At 37.2% G+C, this 21,501-nt stretch overlaps 1 protein-coding gene and 1 long non-coding RNA gene across 2 annotated transcripts; both read right to left on the bottom strand.

The window, feature by feature from the left end:
• Positions 1–9,954: 9,954 nt before the first annotated feature.
• On the bottom strand, positions 9,955–11,951 carry LOC126603935 (protein SHORT-ROOT-like). Its single transcript, XM_050270967.1, has one exon. The coding sequence runs from the start codon at positions 11,703–11,705 to the stop codon at positions 10,182–10,184; it is 1,524 nt and encodes a 507-aa protein (XP_050126924.1). The 5' UTR covers positions 11,706–11,951; the 3' UTR covers positions 9,955–10,181.
• Positions 11,952–17,034: 5,083 nt separating this feature from the next.
• Positions 17,035–19,293, bottom strand: LOC126603939 (uncharacterized). The gene is made up of 3 exons (XR_007616429.1): positions 18,884–19,293; positions 18,361–18,792; positions 17,035–17,517 (listed from the first exon to the last, which is right to left on the bottom strand). It is a non-coding gene; the product is annotated as an uncharacterized LOC126603939 (long non-coding RNA).
• Positions 19,294–21,501: the final 2,208 nt, after the last annotated feature.

Raw genomic sequence — 21,501 nt, 5'->3', positions numbered from 1 at the left:
ACTAATTAGCAATATGTAGTCCACCTATTTATGATGCAAGGTCAATATTTTTTTTTTTTTTAGATAGGGGATTAACCTTTTCAACACGCTCTCACACGTGTAACGAATTTTCAAGCCTAGCACATGGACAACACAAATCGAGTGACATGGAACGTGTGTGTGGCCGTTATGTTTCACACAGGATAACTTGCTCTAGTACTACGAAGAAAGTTGAGATTTCACCATAAAACCAATTGGCAATATAAAAAATAGTCCATCTACTTATATGCACACAAGGTTCTAAATGGCGTTAGGTGCTAGTCGAGCAGTAGGTTGGGGTCTAGCTGCTAGGCGAACTAGGTGGATTTAAGCAAATTTATTATATATTGTATAAACAAGTGCCTATTTATTAGACTTGGTAATTTCTTACACGACTCGTTAACATGACACGTAAACAACACGAAAATAATACGTTTCGAGTCAACACAATAACTAATTGGGTCGTTATCAGGTCACATGATAAGAACCTGTTTGTTGATGCACAAAATCAGTGAGGACTTTGGTACAACAAAAAGTGTTAAGTTTGTGACCTTCGTCAGATTGCTCCGGTCACTAGTGTGGATAAGTATGTAAATGGATAGAGACAGGGAAGCAAACACAAGATGTACGTGGTTCACCCAGATTGGCTACGTCCATAGAGTAGAGGAGTTCTCATTAATTGTGAAGGGTTTACACAAGTACATAGGTTCAAGCTCTCCTTTAGTGAGTACTAGTGAATCATTTAGTACAAATGACATTAGAAAATATTGTGAGAGAATGATCTCTATTTATAGAAGAGAGTTTCTAGTTTCATTCTAACATTAACACATGTCATGTTGTGATTGGCTTCTGATGTTGACACCTGTCGCACTATGATTGGCTTCTGATGTCGACGTATGTCGCGCTGTGATTGGCCTTCTGGTTTGAGGGAAACTCTTCTGGGTCCTTGACGGTATAACATTGACCGGTGCTCAGTAGTTTCGGGATTGGTCAAGTATGGTACAAACAGTTCTCCCCTAAGTTCCCGAGTAAGGGAAGCTCCTCGGTTCGGGACTTACAAGATCCAAGCCATTGAGTAATCACGAAACTTCTAAGTACCGAAGTGTGGTATCATTTTCACTTGCCTTATCTGTCTCATATGTAGATTTGGCATCTTCTCTGGAAGTACTTTTCCTCCATCCAGGGGTGGTATCTTTAACCGATGAAGATGCATAAGGTAATGTATCAATTTCACTTGAAACTTACTTGTAGTTTCGGGCTTGGTCAAGTGCAATACAAACCTATAGTAGGAGTCCCCCAAGTCGTCGAGCTAGGAGATTTGTCGAAGGAGGTAACAGACAAGGTAAGCAATCAGACTTCCAAGCAAGCAACCTGGACCGGAGGTTCGACTTCGGCTTCCGGTTGATTGTTCTCCTTCTCTTTGTGTCGTAAACAGCAACAAGGATAAGGAGAAGCAAATGGAGAAGAGATGATATGAGATACTTTTGCTTTTGAAGAAGTAACTTTCCACAAGGTTATTCTTGAACTGGGCTGGAGGGTTTTCTGGTTTCCTCCAGAGTATAAGGCCGACTCAAGAATTTGAGGGTCAAAACAAGTCCATCAAATCTAGAGTATGTTCGACCCTGATGATATGGGATACTTTTGTTGTTGACAAAGTAGTGGATGTATCAGCACGTGTTCTGTTACGTTTGTCTCCACATGCTTCCTTGTATCCTTCTTACTTGCCCTATTTGTTCCTCAGGCAGATGTGGTATCTTCTCTGGAAGCATAAAATGTTGAAGATGAGTACTTGAGAGCAATGCCAGGTAAGCAATCAGGCAAGGGGTTCCAGGAAGTCAATTCCTGACTGGAAGCTTGATTCTAAGTGCTGACTGATTGCTCTCTTTCTCTTTGTCTTGCAGGTAAGAATAAGGCCAAAGGAAAAGACAGGGAAAAAGCATGATATGGGATACTCTTGCTTTTGATATGTGAACCATGTTGGTTGTAACACTTAGTATCACATACTTTGTGTCAAAGTACGCATGTTGAAGCTCTGAGTTGGAGTATAAGGGTAGGTCAACGTAGACAAAGTGTTCCAGTGCTAGGAACGCAAAAGACTCAGAAGAAATTGTCTGAATTCCCTCTTCTTTAAATATTTGTCGAATGGCTTATGTGACAAAAGATCTCAAGCGGTTAAAAGTCAAAACATTTGTAATGTGTATGCCTTCTTATAATAGCATTTCCTTCAGTACCTAGTCCTCTACTTTGAAAGAGTGAGGCTTGGCCCCATAATCATAATAGTCGACGGTACAGTCACCCCTGGTTATCTTGATACAAACTTTTATCTCTCTTGTTGTAATAGGCTTGCTAAGAGTAAAAATCCTTCTTCTTACTAAGAGACAGATACGTTTAGTGACTTAGCAAGTAGCTAAATGAGGCAGGAGATGATGCAATGGGTGTCTGAATGGCCAATATCTCCTCACTTGGTAGAACTTGACTTCCACTTCCCATTTGTTGATAGAGGTTAACCATATGGGGGTTCCCTTGGTATGTCCTTGCTTCGGCGAAGGTGTGGTTGTAAGTCTGTGCCATCACCTCAGAGTAAGTCTTCCAAGTGTTGGCTGTACTTGAAGAAGCAATCACGTAGGCCTGCCGTGAAGGCCTTGAAGGTAGTCTTGTCATCTTCATCAGCGCAACGAGAATACTCATGGCTGAAGCAACTGGCATACTCTCGTAGTGACTCGTCCGGCTTCTGGCAAATAGTGTACAAGTCATCTGTAGAATGCAAGTGATCGGTCTGGAAAATGTGTTAAGAGAGAAACAGTTTCCTCAATTCCTTAAATGAGTCTACTGTCTCAGGTGGAAAACGGCAATTCCAATTTAGAGCTCCGCCAAAGAAGGTGGAGTGGAAGAGAAGACATCATTATTCGTCGGTGTGCATCCGATATGCCATGGTGGACTCAAAGAGGTTAAGGTGTTCAATTAGGTCTTCCCTTCCAGTATAGAGTTGTAAACCAAGCTTTTGTTTTGTCTTCGCTTGAAGAGGGTGTCGATGATCCTTCTTGTGAGAGGGTCAGGCCTAGGTTGGTTCCAGTCAGGTATCTTGGCCTGATGTTCGGCCTTCAACTTGGTTACTTCCTCAAGGAGCTGTAGGACAAGAGGGTCCTGAGTGGAGTCATGTACCACTGGAATTTTCTTTCGTAAGTCTCTATAGTCTCTTGGAAGTAGGAAAGTTTGAGCATGGGCGTGTGGTTTTTTCTTGGACTCGCCGTACTGACTTTTAGGGCGAGTGTGTCGGAATACCTCAAAGTCCCCCGTACCTTCATGTTCCTCTGGAACCTGTCATTCCTTCCCTAGATTGGCAGCTGGCCTGGATTGTGGAAGGGGACCGAGTATTTTAGAAACCCTTGGGTCATTGATCTTCGAGCATATGTGGAGGGGATTCTCTTGACGTTGCTTTAGGAAGTCTCGGCAGTCACGATAAACGGCTTTCGATCCTTCCAACCATTCTGCAAGGAGGTGTCTTCCTCCACTTCTTCTACTTCGGGTCGAAGCATCTAGGTTGAGAGAAGTCTCATGTTGATCAATGTTTTGATGATTAGCTCGCTCCTCATCAGGGATACCCATGTCGAAAGGAGGTGACCCTCCGTGTTGGGGGCACCCAGATGATGGTTGATGTCCACAGGGGCAACGAGCTCGTGTGTTTGAGTACGCCTAGTTTCGTGGAGGGTCTCAAAAAGCTTCTCATACTACTCCTGGAGGACCTCATTCTTCATTGCTATCTTGTTATTCTGAGCTTCTAGCTCATCGACTTTAGCTTGAAGAGCAACCTTTTTTCCTTCCTTCTTTCGTTGTTTCGCACTAGGTGCAAGATGGGTGTCATTCTCCGTGTTGTGGCTTCCTTCGTTCCCCATGTTGGAAAGGGATGCCTGGTCAAAAAAGAGTGTACGAATGGTGGAAACCAGCTTGGCAAAGCTGAAGAGAATGGGAAGAAGTGTCGTTCCCACAGACGAGGCCAAATGTTGATGCACAAAATCAGTGAGAACTTTGCTACAACAGAAAGTATTAAGTTTGTGATCTTCGCTAGATTGTTTCGGTCACTAGTGTGGATAAGTATGTAAATGGATAGAGACAGGGAAGCAAACACAAGATGTACGTGATTCACCCAGATTGGCTACGTCCACGGAGTAGAGGAGTTTTCATTAATTGTGAAGGGTTTACACAAGTACATAGATTCAAGCTCTCCTTTAGTGAGTACTAGTGAATGATTTAGTACAAATGACATTAGGATATATTGTGAGAGAATGATCTCTATTTATAGAAGAGAGTTTCTAGTTTCATTCTGACATTGACACATGTCGTGTTGTGATTGGCTTATGATGTTGATGATATGAGTGGCTTCTGATGTCGACACGTGTCGCGCTGTGATTGGCCTCCTGGTTGGAGGGAAACTCTTCTGGGTCCTTAACGGTATAACGTTGACCAGTGCTCAGTAGTTTCGGGATTGGTCAAGTATGGTACAAACACTATTAATAATAAATCCTTAACAGGTTTACACGAGAGTGACACGTGGGTACCCTATTTCGACACGATAAGAAAAAAAATATTTTGATGATTTTAATTTTTTAAACTACTAAAAAACTTTACTATAAAAACAATAGATATAGTGGATATGTATATATTGTTTATTAATTATTATTGTATTATTATTCTGTATAAAATTTAAAAATTTAAGTTTTATAGTATACTATAGGCAAAGAATGAGATTAAAAAATTATAAAACCTATTAAAAATATCAAGTAATTTAAAAATACCAAACACATTAAAAAAATTAGAATAATTATTTTACAAGTGCGGAAAATGTGAAAAAAAATATGCAAATGCTCGTAATCACATCCTCTATGCTTTGAGGATGGGTATATTATCGTTTGAATTTTTAAAACCATACAAACCCTCATGAATAGTATTTTTAAGGAAGTTCAAAATAAATAAAATTTCATAATCATTAATTTATAGGTTTGAAAAATGTGAAAGCATATATAAATGTACGCTTAGACGATGGTTACATGGTCGTTTTGATTTTTAAAACCCTCCAAATCTCACAAATAGTGTTTTTTTATTTGAGTACAAAATTAAAAAATAATAATAATAACTATTGTAGAAGTGTGAAAAATGCAAAAAAAAAATATATATATATATATATATATAATCACTCATAATGACAAGCTTTACAACTTACATGAAAGGGTCAACTCCAAAATTTTAGTATTATGTTTTAAATTTTTTTGGGTCAAATTATATTTTTCATTTTCATTATTTATTGATTTAAAATATATTTTTCTTAACAGGTAACGGGTCGGATCATATTACCTGATAATATTAACGGATCGATTTTGGATCGGTTCATATTACCCGTTTACTTTAACGGGTGTTACACAACATGACCCATTAAGCTATTAGGTATGACACGAACAAGAGAAACACGACACGAATGTCAGGTCTACTATTTATACTTAAAACAGATACATAAATTGCAAAATAAAATGGCATATAGATTATAAAATATTAAAACATATTGAGAACATGAGGAGCAAGCATATACTGAGTGTTCATTTGAGTATTCAACAAATCTCATACATTGAAATGAAAGAAAAAAATAGGTAAAAGAAAGTTATCAATTTTTTGTATAAGTGAGAGTCGTGACCTAGGCGGGTGCCTAGACAGGTCTAGGCGGGATAGGCAGGCGCCTAGGTGCACTAGGTAGACTCCTTAGCAGGTCAAGGCACTCTTTCTAAATTTTCAAACGCCTAGGCATTAATCAGGCCGATAGTCAGCCGCCTAGCGCCTAGGTGGGGATTTTTAGAACAGTGTATGCACATGACAAATCCCCCCTAGGCGGAAAATTTTAGAATAGTGTAAGCACATGCAAATTTTTTTTTTCTTTGATGTGAAAATAATACTCCCAACTCAATCAAAAGAGAAATGAATGATTGGGTCCAAAATAAAACAGTACATTTCTTTAACAAAGGAGTTGTCAATTATGTTTATATAACAAGACATTGCTTTAAGCAATTGACCTATTGGGTGTGAATGATGTCGGCATAATTTTTATTCTTATGACTATTATATTGTCTCGCTTAGTAGATATACTATAAGGGGTGCGTGGACTTCTCACACACCTTTTTAATTTTCGATCGTCAGATCGGATGAATTGAAGAATATCAACGGACAGAAATTATCAAGGGATGTGTGAGAAGTAAAATGGGGTGTGTGGATATCACACCCCATACTATAATCAAGAGAAGAGTCTTTATCTATCCACCTTTACATAGAGAAAATGTCAATACTTATAGTGTAATTATAGAGAGATTTTTTAATGTGTTTGAAATTCTGAGCAGTATGTTATATATCGGTCATTATACAAGTGGAGAGAATTTTTTTTTCAAATGTTTCTCTATTTGCATAATAACGTATGTGTCGGTGTTTCAGACATACTGAAAAATGTAATCCAATTACATAGAATATTTTAATTGTTGATTCGTTAAATCACACACTACTTTGTCTATTATAAACAACTGTAGTTTATAAAATGTGAATTCATGTCTACTTCAACAAAATAAAACTGGTTTTCTTTAGACCAGATACTATAACTTGTATGTTTTATGATTTTTTGAGTATACACCCTAAATTATAGTATAAAAAATCCCTAAATATATAATACATCATGATTTGTTAACTCAAAAAAGCATTACTACTATTATTTCTTAATTAACAGAAGAACCTTTATCAACCATTACACAGAGAAAGCTCAATTATATCGCCATCACTCCAATTTTTATAAATAATTGTTGTTCATGAGATTTGATTCATAATTAAGACTATATATAGTCATAATCATTCCGAACCCTCCCTCTCTCCCTCCCTCCTATACATATAACTTTGCTGACTGCTGTTTCTATAATGCTTCAAGGGCTATAAACCCTAAATCATCAGTACAATTCCTTGCAGTTAACAAGATCCTTTAGATATATGCATGAGAGTGGGTCTCCAGCCACTAAAATAAGCTCCTCTCATGTGAGTGAGGCCAGCCATATATGGTACTGAATTGGTACCTATGCAGCCGTAAATGGTTGCATCAAAGTTTTAAGTTTTCTGAAGCATTCTACACTTGGAACCCTTTCGATTCAATTACATTAATATGTGTGTGTGTGTGTGTGTGTGTGTGTGTATCATCCATATGAAAACTCATGATCATGAGAGCTTGGCTTGCTTGCGCCATGTATATGATGTGATCATCTTCAACACGTTGCAAGTTGAACCAGCTGGTCCCGTTTAAAGTTGGAAAAAGGGCAACAGCTGGCCATGGGCGAAGTGATAAAAAGGAAGATTGAATCCATAGCTTAGTCTAAAAGGAGGGCATGGGCCAGCAACCACTTCAAGCATCTCTCTTTAAAATCACCCTAATGGGAAAAATACTATAAACAACTACATAGGTAACCAATCCGTTAATATGTCAGGCTGATAGACTTCGTGAGTATGTTGCTCTAATACCATGAAGAAGCTGAATTCCACCATAAATTCAATCGAACAAAATTAACATAAGGATGGTAATGCTAGAGAAATTAAATTTGCAAACTAAATGATGTATCACCAATAGGAAATAATTAAGCATGTAAATCACCACTTAAGTAATAATTCAAGGGTAATGCTAAGGAGATCAAATTTTTTAAACAAAATGATGTGTCACCAATAAGAAACAAACACGTTAATCGACATTTAGTTAATAATCCAATCATATATAACCACATCATTTGGTTTAAAAAATTTGGTTTTCCTAGCATTACCCATAATTTAATCATCAACAATCGCATCATTTAGTTTACAAAATTTAGTTTAAATTTTTAATCTTCCTAGCATTACTCTTCTATTAGTCCTAACAGAGGAGTATTTTTGGCCATATTCTTTCGTTTACTAGCCAACAACAGAATTTTAAGATTTTAGGAACATTTTACTATGTTGTTTGTTTGATTTGTTTCCCATTTGCACTTTTAGAAAATCTAGGGTCAAGAGGCACTAGAAAAGCCAAGCAACCTTTAGGGTGGTAGGGTTGTTATTTTTCACATACTTTATAATAAACTTTGAGACTTTGTCAATTCCTAAAGAATTCTAGTTTGCTATAAGGAAAATCTAGCGTGAGATGTTAGGGTTATTTCGTTCGATTTCTTTGTTCTTTATATCACGAATTCACGATGGCTCTGGGAGAGTGAAGGAAAAGTGAGCTTGTCCACGTGGAGGGGGGCAAGTCTCATCAAAAGATTAAGATACGCAACTCTTATTAAAAGAAGTTCCCACTTTAAATCTTTGTTATCCTTTAATAATTTTCACATTTCAAGTGTCCCCCCTCCTTGCCGCGGGCGAAAAAGTACCATTTCTAATGCTAAAGAAAATAAATTTGTAAATAAAATTTTAAAAATTAAAAGAAATAAAAATTGATGATTGATTTATTAATTAAGTATTGATAAACGTGTTCATTCTTATTTATGACACATTATTTTATTTGTAAATTTTGAGAGATTTTTCAATGTGACCGTCACACAAGATGATACCACGTGTCCCTATATAAATGGTGGGTTATATATGTTAAAAGGTTAATAACTTAAAAATTAAAATTTTTCACCACTTGCATAAAAACACGTCTATGTTCCCGTTACAAATAAAAATTTCTTGTAAATTTTATCTCTAAATTTAATCTTACTTGCATTACCTTTCTTAGTCTGACCGTTAATATATACACCAATACCGCTTCCTCCACCACCACAATGACAAAGTGTTTGATTTTGATGGAGCTGGTGACTTTGGTGGGTGGGGGCCAATGCATGCAAAGGCAAAACAATCACACAAATGCAAAGTGTTTGGATGCGAAGCTTTTGTAAAAGGAAGAGAGAAGAAATTAAAAAAAGAAGGAAGCGGAGGAAGAAGAAGACCATATCAAAATCATAGACAGCGTGCTGCCCACTAAAACCTTATGCCATGCCACTATTGACCAAACCACTTTTTCCATGAGATTCCCCAAACACAACCCAACTCCATGGCCGTCCTAAGATTCTATGGCACCAAAAATGGATAACGACCTTTTTATAATTTAAAGTTTAAACCCATAAATTAATTAAGTACTGAACACGCTTCCATTATATTAACATAAACACCCTTTTATAAGTTCTTAATTATACTTTTAGCTGATCTCATCGCCCCCCACAACTAATACACCAAACCAAACCACCCCATTTCAATTTTGAACCTACATGCCAAAACAATTGAACCTAATTTATATTTGAATAAAAAAAATAAAAAAAACAGAAGGTTTTGTCTGGTATTCAATTTAAAACAAGTTACAGTTCTTTTAAAAATAATGACTGTAGTTAATAAATTGCTTAGTACTCATTAATTCAAAAGAAATTCAAATTTAAAAAGGATACCAAATAACCTCTTAATTTTGTAGTATTATTGTCTTAACTGAATAATTGTGGAGTAAACATAAAGGCAATGTCGAGAGCCAACTCTAGTCAAAGTTAGACCTAATTAGTAGCATGGAGATATTTTTTTTATTACATAATATTGATATATGAACATTTGAATGTACTCCACTCATGCCACACCTTTTAAGCAAAAATCTCATGGATTAGTGGGAGTTTTCTTCTTTTTCTTTTTTTTTAATAGGGGATTAGCTGGTAGCTTCGCCACAGCACAATCCAATCTTCCGTCGGTCAAGAAGACTCAGAGAGACATTTTAACCTCCATGTGATCATCATTGTGCGATTCACTAGCAACATGAATCGACACATGATGTGTTGTGTGGAATACATGCCTAAAATTCCTCCCCAACCAACCACTAGGTCACCCCTGATGGTTGATTAGTAGGAGTTGATAGTGGATGATTTGCCCACAAGATGGTGAAAATTCAAAATCATAACCTATTTAATTTTCAATACAAATAAAGAAAAAAATACAAATAAATAATAACAAGTCGTCCATGAAAATTAAATTAATTTACTTAACTCTATTCAAACCAAAGCACTATTATCTCCCTCCCTCCCTCCCTCCTTTTTCAAACACAAGTACTCATTCCATGCACGTGCGAGAAAAAACCAAAACACGTGTGAAATATATGATCAACAACCACCGTATCAAGGCCTCCAAGCACTAGCCCAAACCACCGGCTGATCCTTCCACGACAAGAATATTCCGGCGATGGAATCCGTGCACTGTGTCATCGCCCAACCCTCCTTATACCTCCTCAACAAGGCGCGTACGTCATCACACACCTCATCACTGAACATCGCGGTACTAAACCCCGCCACATGCATACGCCTCGACCAGCGGGTGGCGGTCTCGCGCCGCTCCACTGACTCTGAAGGCGCGCAGGCCACCAAATCCACCACAGCTCGCCCGGCGGCCCGCTCGAGCATCAACCGCTCGTTGCTTGTCCTGGAAAAGCTCTCGTCCAATGCCTCGAAGTAAACCCTAAACCATCTCAAGCACTCTTGAAACCCATGAACGAAGTCAAGGCCGTCAACCCCAACATCGAGATCAGCCTCTTCCTCAACGAGAGTAATGATCCTCGGCCTCAAGCTCCGAAACGCCGAAACAAGATAATCGCGGCGATTTCCGACTGACTGAACGGAATGTAGAGTGCCGACGCAGTTGATTGCCAAGGCCTCATCGTCTCTGATATCCAACTCTGATAAATTCAGCTCGGAAAGATCGCCGGAGTGATGGACTGCGTTGAATTTGAAAGGCACCCCCATCAACCGGGCAAACTTTTCCATCCTCGCGCCAATTTCCTTCATTACTTTTTGCGCGGCTGCGCCGTCAGAACCGTCGTTGGCTCTGTTAGCCACAACAGTGGTGAGACGCAAGTGCGGCGTCTCATCAGTACGAGTTGCCAGCGCCTCGAGCAGAGTCGGCCACTGGGTGCAGTAAGTGTTGCTGATGTCGATTATGTGAAGCTTGGGCTCACCATCAAAGGCCTCCATGATCGCACCATTACACGCCACGTGTCCGAAAGTGGTCCAAGGGCTGACCTCCTGAAACTTGAGCACCATTTTTCTTGTGGACTCGAAGGAACACGTTTTCTCCGAGGCGGAGATTAGGGTTCGGTAGCAGCGGTCGCCGGAGTCGGTCATGCGGCTGAACAAGGCTTGTAGGAAATAGGAGGCGAGTTTCTGGTCGGTGTCGCCGTATGGACTGCCGAGCTCGTTAAGCATCCACATGAGCTGCTGGACGCGGGAGCTGTTCTTGTCAGCTATGGCTCTGGCGGTCTCCAAGAGGATTTCCGGGGCCCACTTTCCGTTGGAGAGCTCGAAGTTGACGAGGGAGGGGGAGAAGGAAAAATCGGCGGGGGTGGGAGTGGTGGTGGCGGTGGGGAGAGGGTTTGGGGTGGGAGGGGTTGGGTGGTTCGATGGGAAGTAGTGTTTGGAAGAAGACGAGGAGAAGTCTTCTTCATCCATGAAAAAGTTGAAGCATTCTTCTCCAACGTCGGCGTTTTGGTGGGGGTAATTAGGGTGAGGAGGGTTACTAAGGAAGGAGGATCTGGAGCTGCTGGAAGTTGTGGTGGTTGTTGTAGGTGTTGAGGTTTTGGTGGTGGTTGAGTTGTTGAAAGATTGATGGTGATCAGATTGGAGACTGACTAGCCTAAACAAGGTATCCATTTAACCTGCAAAGACCCACATCAATAAACTTAAATTTCGGAGAGAGAAAGAGAAAGAGAAGGAGAGAGAGAGAGAGTGTCTGCAGTCTTGGGTTGTTTGGGCAGCAGATGGATAGATAGATGGGTCTTTGTGTTTTTAACTGTGGGAGAGTGTGGGATAGAAAATGATTAGAAGGTGGAGGAGGATATCTTCAAGTTGGATTTTAGCTGGGTTAATTTCAATAACATAACATAGGTATAGGACTAGGAGAGGGGAGGTTGTACCGTTGTAATATTGAGAACTAAACTAATCATCTATAATAAACTAATATGCATGAGTTTATCAAAAATATAACATACTAATTTCCTACCTATAACTATGTATTATTATTAATAGATGAAATCTTTTAAGAATATATTTGTAAATTATCTGACAACTTAACATGCTATATTAAACTTTAGTTAATTAGGTTAACTGTCTTAGCAAGAGGTAGATGTGGAGGTAAATGGGGAATCTTAAGTGGATAATATTTGCTTTTCCTTTGGTGCAATCGATGAGGAATATATGTGAACAGTGGGTTTCTTCTTTTCTAGCTTAGCCTATTCCATGAGGAATATATGTGACTATGCGAGTAGTGGGAATCTGATGGGTAATTTTTTTTTCATTTTCTTTTTGAACATATATATGGATATGGTATTGATGGACGACCAAGACTTATTAAAAATATATATCTATAGAGGTTTTTTCGGTTAAAACATAGAAGGTGGAATGGACTATCTTGGTGGTGTTTTTACTTTTACGAAATAGAATTCCATCTGACAAAAAGACGAAGAAAAAAACTGAGAAAAAGTTAACAGGGTCTAGATCACCAAATGGCTAGTGGATTAGCTTTTCACTCTCTCTCTCTCATCTCTGTCATTCTGTTTCTCTCTCTAGAATAGTTTTGGAATAGTTTTGAGTGGGAGCAGGCGTGCCAATTGGGTTCTGGGGGGAGAGAGAGAGAGAGAGAGAGAGAGAGAGAGATGGAGACACCAGTAAAGCTGCCGGCGTGCATCATATCATCATCAAAGCCACCACCACAAAATATAATTAAAACCCACTCCTCAGTCCTAACAATCCCTGCCAAAATTCCCACCACTTTCACCTTTGTTGGCTGTTACATTATTAACCCATACACCAATGTCGCATATCTTAACGTAGTAAACAATACCAAAATGTACACTTCACCAAAACCCGAGGGCATGCCTTTGCCCTTTCACTTCTTTTCCAACACACTTGCTTTTCTTTTTTCCCACTCAATGATCACGCTACATATTTGATTGTTTATAAAAACAAACATGCATGCTCTCTCTAATCTCTCCAATCCATAACACAGCTATAGCTACCCAACCATTATTATCGTTCATAGTTTTAGTTTCTCTCTCTTAAATCTAAGAATTACATGCAGTAACTAGCTAGCTAGTTAGCCAATATTTATCGGGTGATGTTTATATATGACTGCATGCACCAGAAATTCCCAAGTCCCCAACTTGATTTTTCATTGTCCTAACCCTTGTTGTCTTGAAGCTAAAACATAATTCCTTCTAGAGAGAAAATCTGTGCCCCCTTGGCCCCGAGATATATCTAGGCTGCTAGTTTCCTCAATTTCTAATATATATATATATATATATATATATATATATATAAGATTAGGAAAACAATATATTTTTGTTCTTACGCCAATTATCAAGGGTGATGAGTTTGTATTTTGTAGAAGTCACAAAAAACAGGAATGTTAATGGATCCTTCCTGTTCTTCTTGGTTTCCTTCATGAATCATTAGGAAAATTCCATGCTTTGGACTACTCTTTGTCTCTTGTTGAGAAGTGGGTTTGAGGAATATTTCTTAGGAGGCATCAATTTTTTAAAACATACAAGAAAATTTTTCTTCCCCTCTAAAGTGTGGCCAACAGTCAAAGAAATTTTTTCTGTGGGAAAGTCGCTCAATTCCCAAGAATTAACAGAAGAGATAATATTCCCTATGAGGAGTAGTTCCGACCCCACTGGCAATATGGTAAAAAACTTCAAATAAAAAACGTTATACACAGTATTTAACATATTCATAAAGTACGTTATTTGTTTGTATAACTATAACCCATCATGTCTATTTATCTTAATTAATGTTAGAGAAAATTTGATTCAGTTCAATAAACAATTTTGTTTTTCAGCTAGGGCTTGAGGTGGTTTGAGTTTGGTTCGGTTTTGAGTTCAATCTGCGCACTAAATGAATTGCATATTGTGACTCATAACTGATGTAATCAGTTAACTAATTTGTGGTTTAACATGCATTTTGTTGATGCACATCGGTTTGATTTTAAAACAACATAAAGTGTCAAGGTGTGACCTTTGAAGTTGCTTCAGTCGCGAAGTGAAGATAATATGTAAGGAGATAGAGATCGAGAAGCAAGTACAAGATGTACGTGGTTCACCTTAAGTTGGGTTACGTCCATAAGGGTAGATGAGCTCTCATTAATAATGCAGAGTTTACATGATACAAAGGTTTAAGCATAATCATTATTGGTAAGTTCTAAAAATTGAGTGAATAATTTAGGGATTAATTGTAGGAGAATGATCTCCTTTTATCATTGAGGAGAGTCCCATGTTTTCATCTGTGGTCAATGTGGGACTCTAAGAACTTTATTTTGATGTCAACACGTGTCACATTGTGATTGGTCTCTTGATTGGAGAGAAACTTATGTGTTTCGGCAAGGATGTCTCAACATGAGGTCTTTGAAGGTATTTAGTTGACCAATGATTGGTAATTACAAGATTGATGAAGTATGGTACTTGGTATCTACAACGTTGATCTATTTTGATACACTTGGATGACCAGACAATCTCTTATTCGAATGACTTTTTACTGGGATGATTTGCAACTGCAGATTAAGAGATTGAGTGGTTCCGATTATGAAACTTTTATGGTTAAGGTACGTTATTTGCAAGTGAAGGAATGAGCTCAACTCCCCAAGGCAGAATACAAGTATTATCCCTACAATAATCTCATTTGTAAGGCCAAAGATTTCCTTTAAGCATTTTTCAGGGAAGCCAATGCAGTGGCTGATGCACACTCCGTAAGGTGATTTATTTTTTTTTTCTAAATATAGAAAGTTTGGAATGCTAAAACAACACTACATTAAAATATATAATATTATATATTTATGTAGATATTTATTCTTTGTATTTAATTATAACCGGTTTGATTTGGTTAATCCACGGTTTGTGAAAATCAAAACTGCATACTAAACCGATTCTTCTGGTTTGGTTTGATTTTATAAACCTTAAATTCTGAAATGCGCTAGGTGCTAGTCGAGTGGAGAGCAGAGGTCTAACTCCTAGGCCTGTAGGTAAGGCCTAGGCGGGGGCCTCACGGTTCTTTTTTTTTTTTAATTAAATTTAACATTTAAAATGTCTACTTATACTTTAAAAAAAATGTAATCATATTAGAACATGTTGAAAACGTGGGGAAATAAGTATATAATGAGTATTAATCCAAGTATTCAATAAGTCTATTACAATTTATTCAAAAAGTCGAGGTGTCATTTCTTAATTTTCAAATACCTAAGGACGAATTGGAACGGTGGCCAGCCGCTTAGCGTCTAGTCGTTACTATGCGAGAACTTTTAGAACAATGTATAAGCCAAATGGACCCAAAAAAAAGACCCTAAAATAACATAAGTTAATTTTTCGGTTTGTTTACCCAACCCTAATTCCAACATAGGTTGTTGTACCTTATATTTTTTTTCCATAGAAGTTAATAAAACAATTTTCATGTCCAACTAGGACTAAGAAAAATAATAGCCCTCTCAAAATAAAGTCAATATCACTCGATAAAATTCTCTTCATTAACCTGTCCTTAAAACCACACATGTTGATTGTCCTAGTCGTAGAACTGAAAGTATTTTGTTGTTAATGCAGAGTCCTTTTATACCCATTAAAATAATATAGTTGTTTTGGGCTTAAATAGATGGACGTTGAGAAAGCCCATTAAAAGATGAAAAGATCAAGCCATGAGGCCTACAAGTTAGCCCAAAGAAATCATTAGATAGAACACTATCGCAATGACGAAGATGACCACCAACAGGGACCGCTCTTGGTCTTGGATAGTTTACCGATAGAAAGAGACGAGTGTAGAACCTAAAATACTTTCCAATCGCCTAGGGTAGTTGGTGGACTTAACAACTTTCTGGCACGAAACTCAAAGGACAGATCTATCCACACGTCAACTTCGAGCCACGTGTTGGCCATCAACGAGAAAAGATGTCTATCAAGTGACACAAGTTCTGTCAGGCTTAGCGCTTGGGTCAAAGTGATTTTTCAACCACTCTTGGATGAGCGCCGCACTCGAGATGCATCGATCCGGAAAGTCATGCAAGTAGCTACGTGTAAATGACACTTCCTCTCCACGTATTAAGTGGATAGTGAGGAGGTAGCTTATAGGTGGTGCCTACGTGCTCAACCCATTTATTGATGAGAAATTTTATTTGAACCCATATAACTTCTTTCTACACCAACTTAAACTTTAAAAGTGAATTGATTGTTATTTACCCTATTGCATAATTACCATCAAGTTCAAGATGAAATTAACAATAAAATTAAAATTTCTCAATAAACTCACACCTAATAATCAAACCCTACTATCACATCAAACCCTACCATCACAAAATATTTATCATACGTTCATTCTTGCTAAACCTCTAAGATGCTCTCATAGAGAGAGAGAGAGAGAGGAAAAAACAAACTCTTTTTGATTGATGAATAATGATTTTGAAGTTTTGAATCCTCCAACTAAGGTATAAATCGATTTATGAAAAATTCTTTTCATTTGATTTCAATTTTTTAGGATTTAGGACAACATCATCGTATTTTCCAAAGCATAATTACTAGCAGAAACATATAAGTGATTTAAATTTTTTATTTTTTTTAATCATCTATATGGGACTAAGCAGAATTAGCAGGTGAGGGATTATTTAAAACATTTATGAGATTAAGAAAAATTAGCAAAAGAGGATGAAGCATGTGACAAATATGTGAGAGATCTTTACACTTGTAATGAGTTGCAAAACACTGATTTTGGATTTTATTTCCTAAATGGATGTATAGACAAATTTATATATTGAATTAGGTTTGTGAGAGTAGTTTAGGCAGTAAAGTTCGGTTAATAGATATTGATAGTTTAGTTAAAAGTAATATGAGTGTAAAAAGTAAGTTGAGAGTAGAAATAGGTTATATGGGTTCAAATAAAATTTCCCTTTATTAATAGGAATGTGAGAGAATTAAAGATCCATAACTTTTGGGGCTCACTATTTCCCTTTATTAATAGGAATGTGAGAGAATTAAAGATCCATAACTTTTGGGGCTCACTAAAAGCCTATAAAAAGGGGCTGAGTACTCCTTAAAAGTGGTTGGATCCGCAAGAATAAAATTACAATACATTGTTTTGAGAGCTATTGCAATCCACGTCAAATATCTATCAGACCACCATAGTGGACTATGACACACCCCGACCCGAGTCAGGGCGTGCTGGCCGTCACATGAGGGTGACGTAGCCATATACACAGTATAAAAGCAATAAAGATAATAGAGAATACGAATAATTAAAAACCAATTCATAAGAGTACTAGCTAAGATAAGTGCTAGAAAGTGTGTGAATACACAATCAGAGCATAAGTAGCCTAAGTTCAGTCCAGAAAATAAGTACTAATTAAACGACACCTAGGGATGTCGTACATTATGATAGTTTGTCAGAACCTCCATTCGATCCTCGTGAGCCACCAACGAACAAGCTTACCTAAAACCTGGAAGGGCGCAAAACAGACAATGTGAGTGGGCAAAAACAAATGTTTTCAAAATCATTTCATTTCTCAAAAGTTCTAACCCCTCGCCGTAAAACATGTAAATTTTTCCCAGAAATAGAATATAAACATAAATATGTATATCTATATATATGTCAATTCATGCTTCACATATTCATAATCATAAGTATGCCATGCCAATATATAAACAAAATAAGTAACTCAGGCGAGAATAAATTCATGGGAATTAACATATTAGCCGGAATCCCTGTAGAAGTCTGTACGGCTGAATTCATAGCTCATTAGTCGATCTAGTCGGAGTCACTACAATGACCTATACGGCACTACACTGCACACAAGTCGGAACCACTAAAAGGGTCAGTACAACAAGACTGGGTGTAATAAAATTATGCTCAATACTACGCTCTCATGATAGCTGGGCGATAAGTCGCTAGTCACCTACGAGTCGAAACCACCTATGATGGTCTGTACGACAAGACTGTGCACCTAAATTGGATCCAAAGTGAGCATATGGTGCAATAGGTGACATTATATACAGGCATGTGTCATATCTCTGGCTAAATCACAATCACCCTAGGTGCAAGTTTATGAGCTCTATGCTTCTCAATTAATCACAAACGTTAATCACATTTACAATTCATAAACTCACCTGGGCTTACCTGAGCGTCCACAGCACCACAATCATATATTATGCATCATATACTAATTCATATCTAGAATATAAATATATATGCATGGCATTTCAAAGCATACTTTCATTTAAACACATTTTCTGGGAAAATATCAAGTATATAAGTATATACTGAAAACCAAAAGCCCACTCACTGGTATGTCGAAGGGTCGTAACCCTCAAGTCGCCCTTGATTGCGCTCGTCCTCGGGATAAGTCTCGTTTATATGCGAAACAACTATAAAAAGGTTAATTTAAAGCACCTAACCAATACTAGCTAATAACTTCTCATACATTGCTCAAATGGGATGTTTGAATATACCAACGTGATCTACACAATTCCACGAACATCCCCATATTTTTAAAATAATTTTCCGACCACCACGCGCAGCCACGCGTCGGCAAGTGCACAGCAACACGTGCGGCCATGCGCAGGGAACCCTAACGGAATTCCTAACTGCCGTTAGGAATATTCCGTCCAAATTACCTAACGCCGTTACTCTCCATTAAGAATATTCCGTCAACTTTGACAGAATATTCTTCTGTCTTCTCCGGTGAACCTCGCCGGTCGTCGCCGTCGCCGGAAAACTAGAAAATGATTAAACCTTGATATCTCAATCATTTCTCAACCAATTTTCATGCAATTTGTACCAAAATGAAGCTAAGAACACAATCTTACCAATTTCAAGTTCCAAAAATCACGGAATCTCGACGGAGATAACTCAATAATCCGACCAAAACTTAAAACTCGTCGTTCTCCACTTCCCGACGTCCAGTTAGCTTGGTTTTTCTTCTCCGAGCTTCATAAGGATGCTCTAAAGCTTCCTACAAGCTTGAAATCCTCAAAAATTAATGCATTTACGACTGCATGAACAATGCTCAATTTCAGAGGGTGATGGTTTCTCAGGAAAATGAGGGTTTCATGTCCAAAGAAAGGTATGGATGAGTTCATGACGATGAGATGAAGATGATGATGCTAACCACAAACTCGATCCGTGCGTGAAATGGAGGTTTCAATGGTCGTCCGTACAACTTGTACGGAATTTGCAGGAAAATCCAGAGAGAGAAGGCACGGGAGAAAGGGAGAGATTTTTGGGTGTGTGTGTGTGGTCCTCACACTAACACATCATCAAACAACATTTTTACAACACCAACCATAAAATATCTAGGTCTAAACTTGACCAAAATAAACTAGGGCAATAAAAATAAACCCAAAATTTTTGCCCAAGTCCAATGACTCGATCCATCCCTCAGGGGTAATTCCGTCAATTTGCATCATCGAGAATATAATACAATAAGTTCAAGGATGGGCTGTGACAGACTAACCCATTTTTAATGGTGAACCACTTAGACCATCTCCAAAGGAGATGTCAAATCCTAAATGGAATGTCACGTAATAAAAATTGAAGGCAATAGAAGCTCAAACCGATATGTCAATCCTATGTGGATTGATATATTTATTGTGCGCTGCCAATTTTGACATATGAGAAAATCTAATGTCGGTTTTTTTTAAATGTTTTGTTGTGTGTGTCCTAATAATGCACCAATCATAAATCATGAAAATTAGTTTTTATTTATTTGTTTTTAAGAGTGGGTCCTACAAATATTAATTGAATAAGAAAAAATATATGGGTTGGAGCAAAAGAAAATTTTACATTGCCTCATAAGCCTTCAAATTTACATTTGACATTTTTTTGGGGTTAATGCTAGAGAGACCGAATTTTCAAACCAAATGATATGGCTATTTATAATTGGGTTAGCTTAAGGGGTAATGCTAGAGAGACCAAAACTTTTCAACCAAATTTGTAAACTAAATGATGTGGTGGTTAATCATTGAATTATTTCTTAAATGTTGATTAACGTGCTTAATTCCAATTGGTGACACATCATTTAATTTACAAATTTGGTTTAAAATTTTAGTTTATCTAGCATTATCCTTACTCAAGTGTTGATTAACATGCTTATTTCTTATTGGCAACACATAGTTTAGTTTACAATTTGGTGTAAATATTTGGCCTACTTAGCATTTCTCTATTGGAGATGCTCTTATATTCTGTTGTCTCTATTCTAGATTTATTATCCAAGCCCACCAACAATTGACCGTATTGATCTTGTGTTGACCTCCCAGTTTTGAGCCTAACATTTGTGACCTCAAACAAATTATCGTATTCTTCTAATATAATATATAATACTATATAAATCCTTCTTGTTATGTAAATTTGATGCTGGAAATTTAGAATAAAATACATTATAGTAAGAAAAGAATAAAGTAGAGAGACGGTAAGATGACAAGCTTTCAAAGCTAGCTATAATTAAGGGATGATTTGTTTTGTGATACCTTATTGTTTGATTTTAGTATTATTATTATTATAATCATTAATATCACATGAATAATATAGATGAAACGTCACTGCCTCAACAATACAAAATTTGTTTTGGATTAGGATGGCGAAGACAACTCAACAAGTTCTTAGTGTAGTGGGTTTAGTTTAGTTATATGTTAGAAAACTATTATCTTTTCTATTAGTTTAAAAGGAACGTAGGGATATGGTTTGAAGAAATAATTAATTGGGAGTACCCACATACTTATCATCTAATCATGTTTATCAAGAGTTTATCTTCTTAATTTGTTATGGAAACTGAAAAATATAGGTCCGTGGTTACAAAGTTGTAGTCATGACCATGTCTTTTTTCTTAATTATCCTTGAATTAGAATTCTCTTTTCTGTGTTGATAATGTTAGGATGCCCTACTTGTGGGGTTAATTGGTTAACTGAGAGTTGTTAACTAAATTGAGTCTTTAGTCCATAAAATAAAATAAAAAGTCCGATTATTGTTGTGGAGTAATGTTTGATTTTTTTTTTAAGTACATTAATATTTTTTACATTAGAGGTTTAATTACATGATTAAATATTGCTGCATCCAAACAAAATATATAGTAGTATCTTCATGGACTTGGGCAATGCTTTGTTTTGAAGAACCTCCTCTATTCACTTGTGTACTACTAAACGATATTTTGGAGTTGTTCATACTCAAGTAGTAATAGAAAAAAAAAAATATGAGGGAATTAAAGAACTTCAAAAGAAGGAAACTAAGAAAAACGAACCAGATCAATCAATTCCCCTTTAGTTGATTCGATTACTACTTCTAGATATTTGATTACGGATTTTAATGTGAAGCTTGCACTTTTCCAGTTCCTTACATGTAAGCAAACACATGAAGAAAGTTCCCCAGTATATTGATTCCCATACTCATAATTTAGTAAATGCATGAGACTCAATAATCAAACAAAAATTCT

This window comes from Malus sylvestris, chromosome 15 (assembly GCF_916048215.2).
Source record: "Malus sylvestris chromosome 15, drMalSylv7.2, whole genome shotgun sequence".
Lineage (NCBI taxonomy): Eukaryota > Viridiplantae > Streptophyta > Magnoliopsida > Rosales > Rosaceae > Malus > Malus sylvestris.
Note: the sequence above shows the minus strand (reverse complement) of the source record. Positions and strands in the feature narration are given on the sequence as shown.

Coding starts and splice junctions, on each gene's coding strand:
- LOC126603935 (XM_050270967.1), bottom strand. CDS start 11,705: ATGGATACCTTGTTTAGGCTAGTCAGTCTCCAATCTGATCACCATCAA.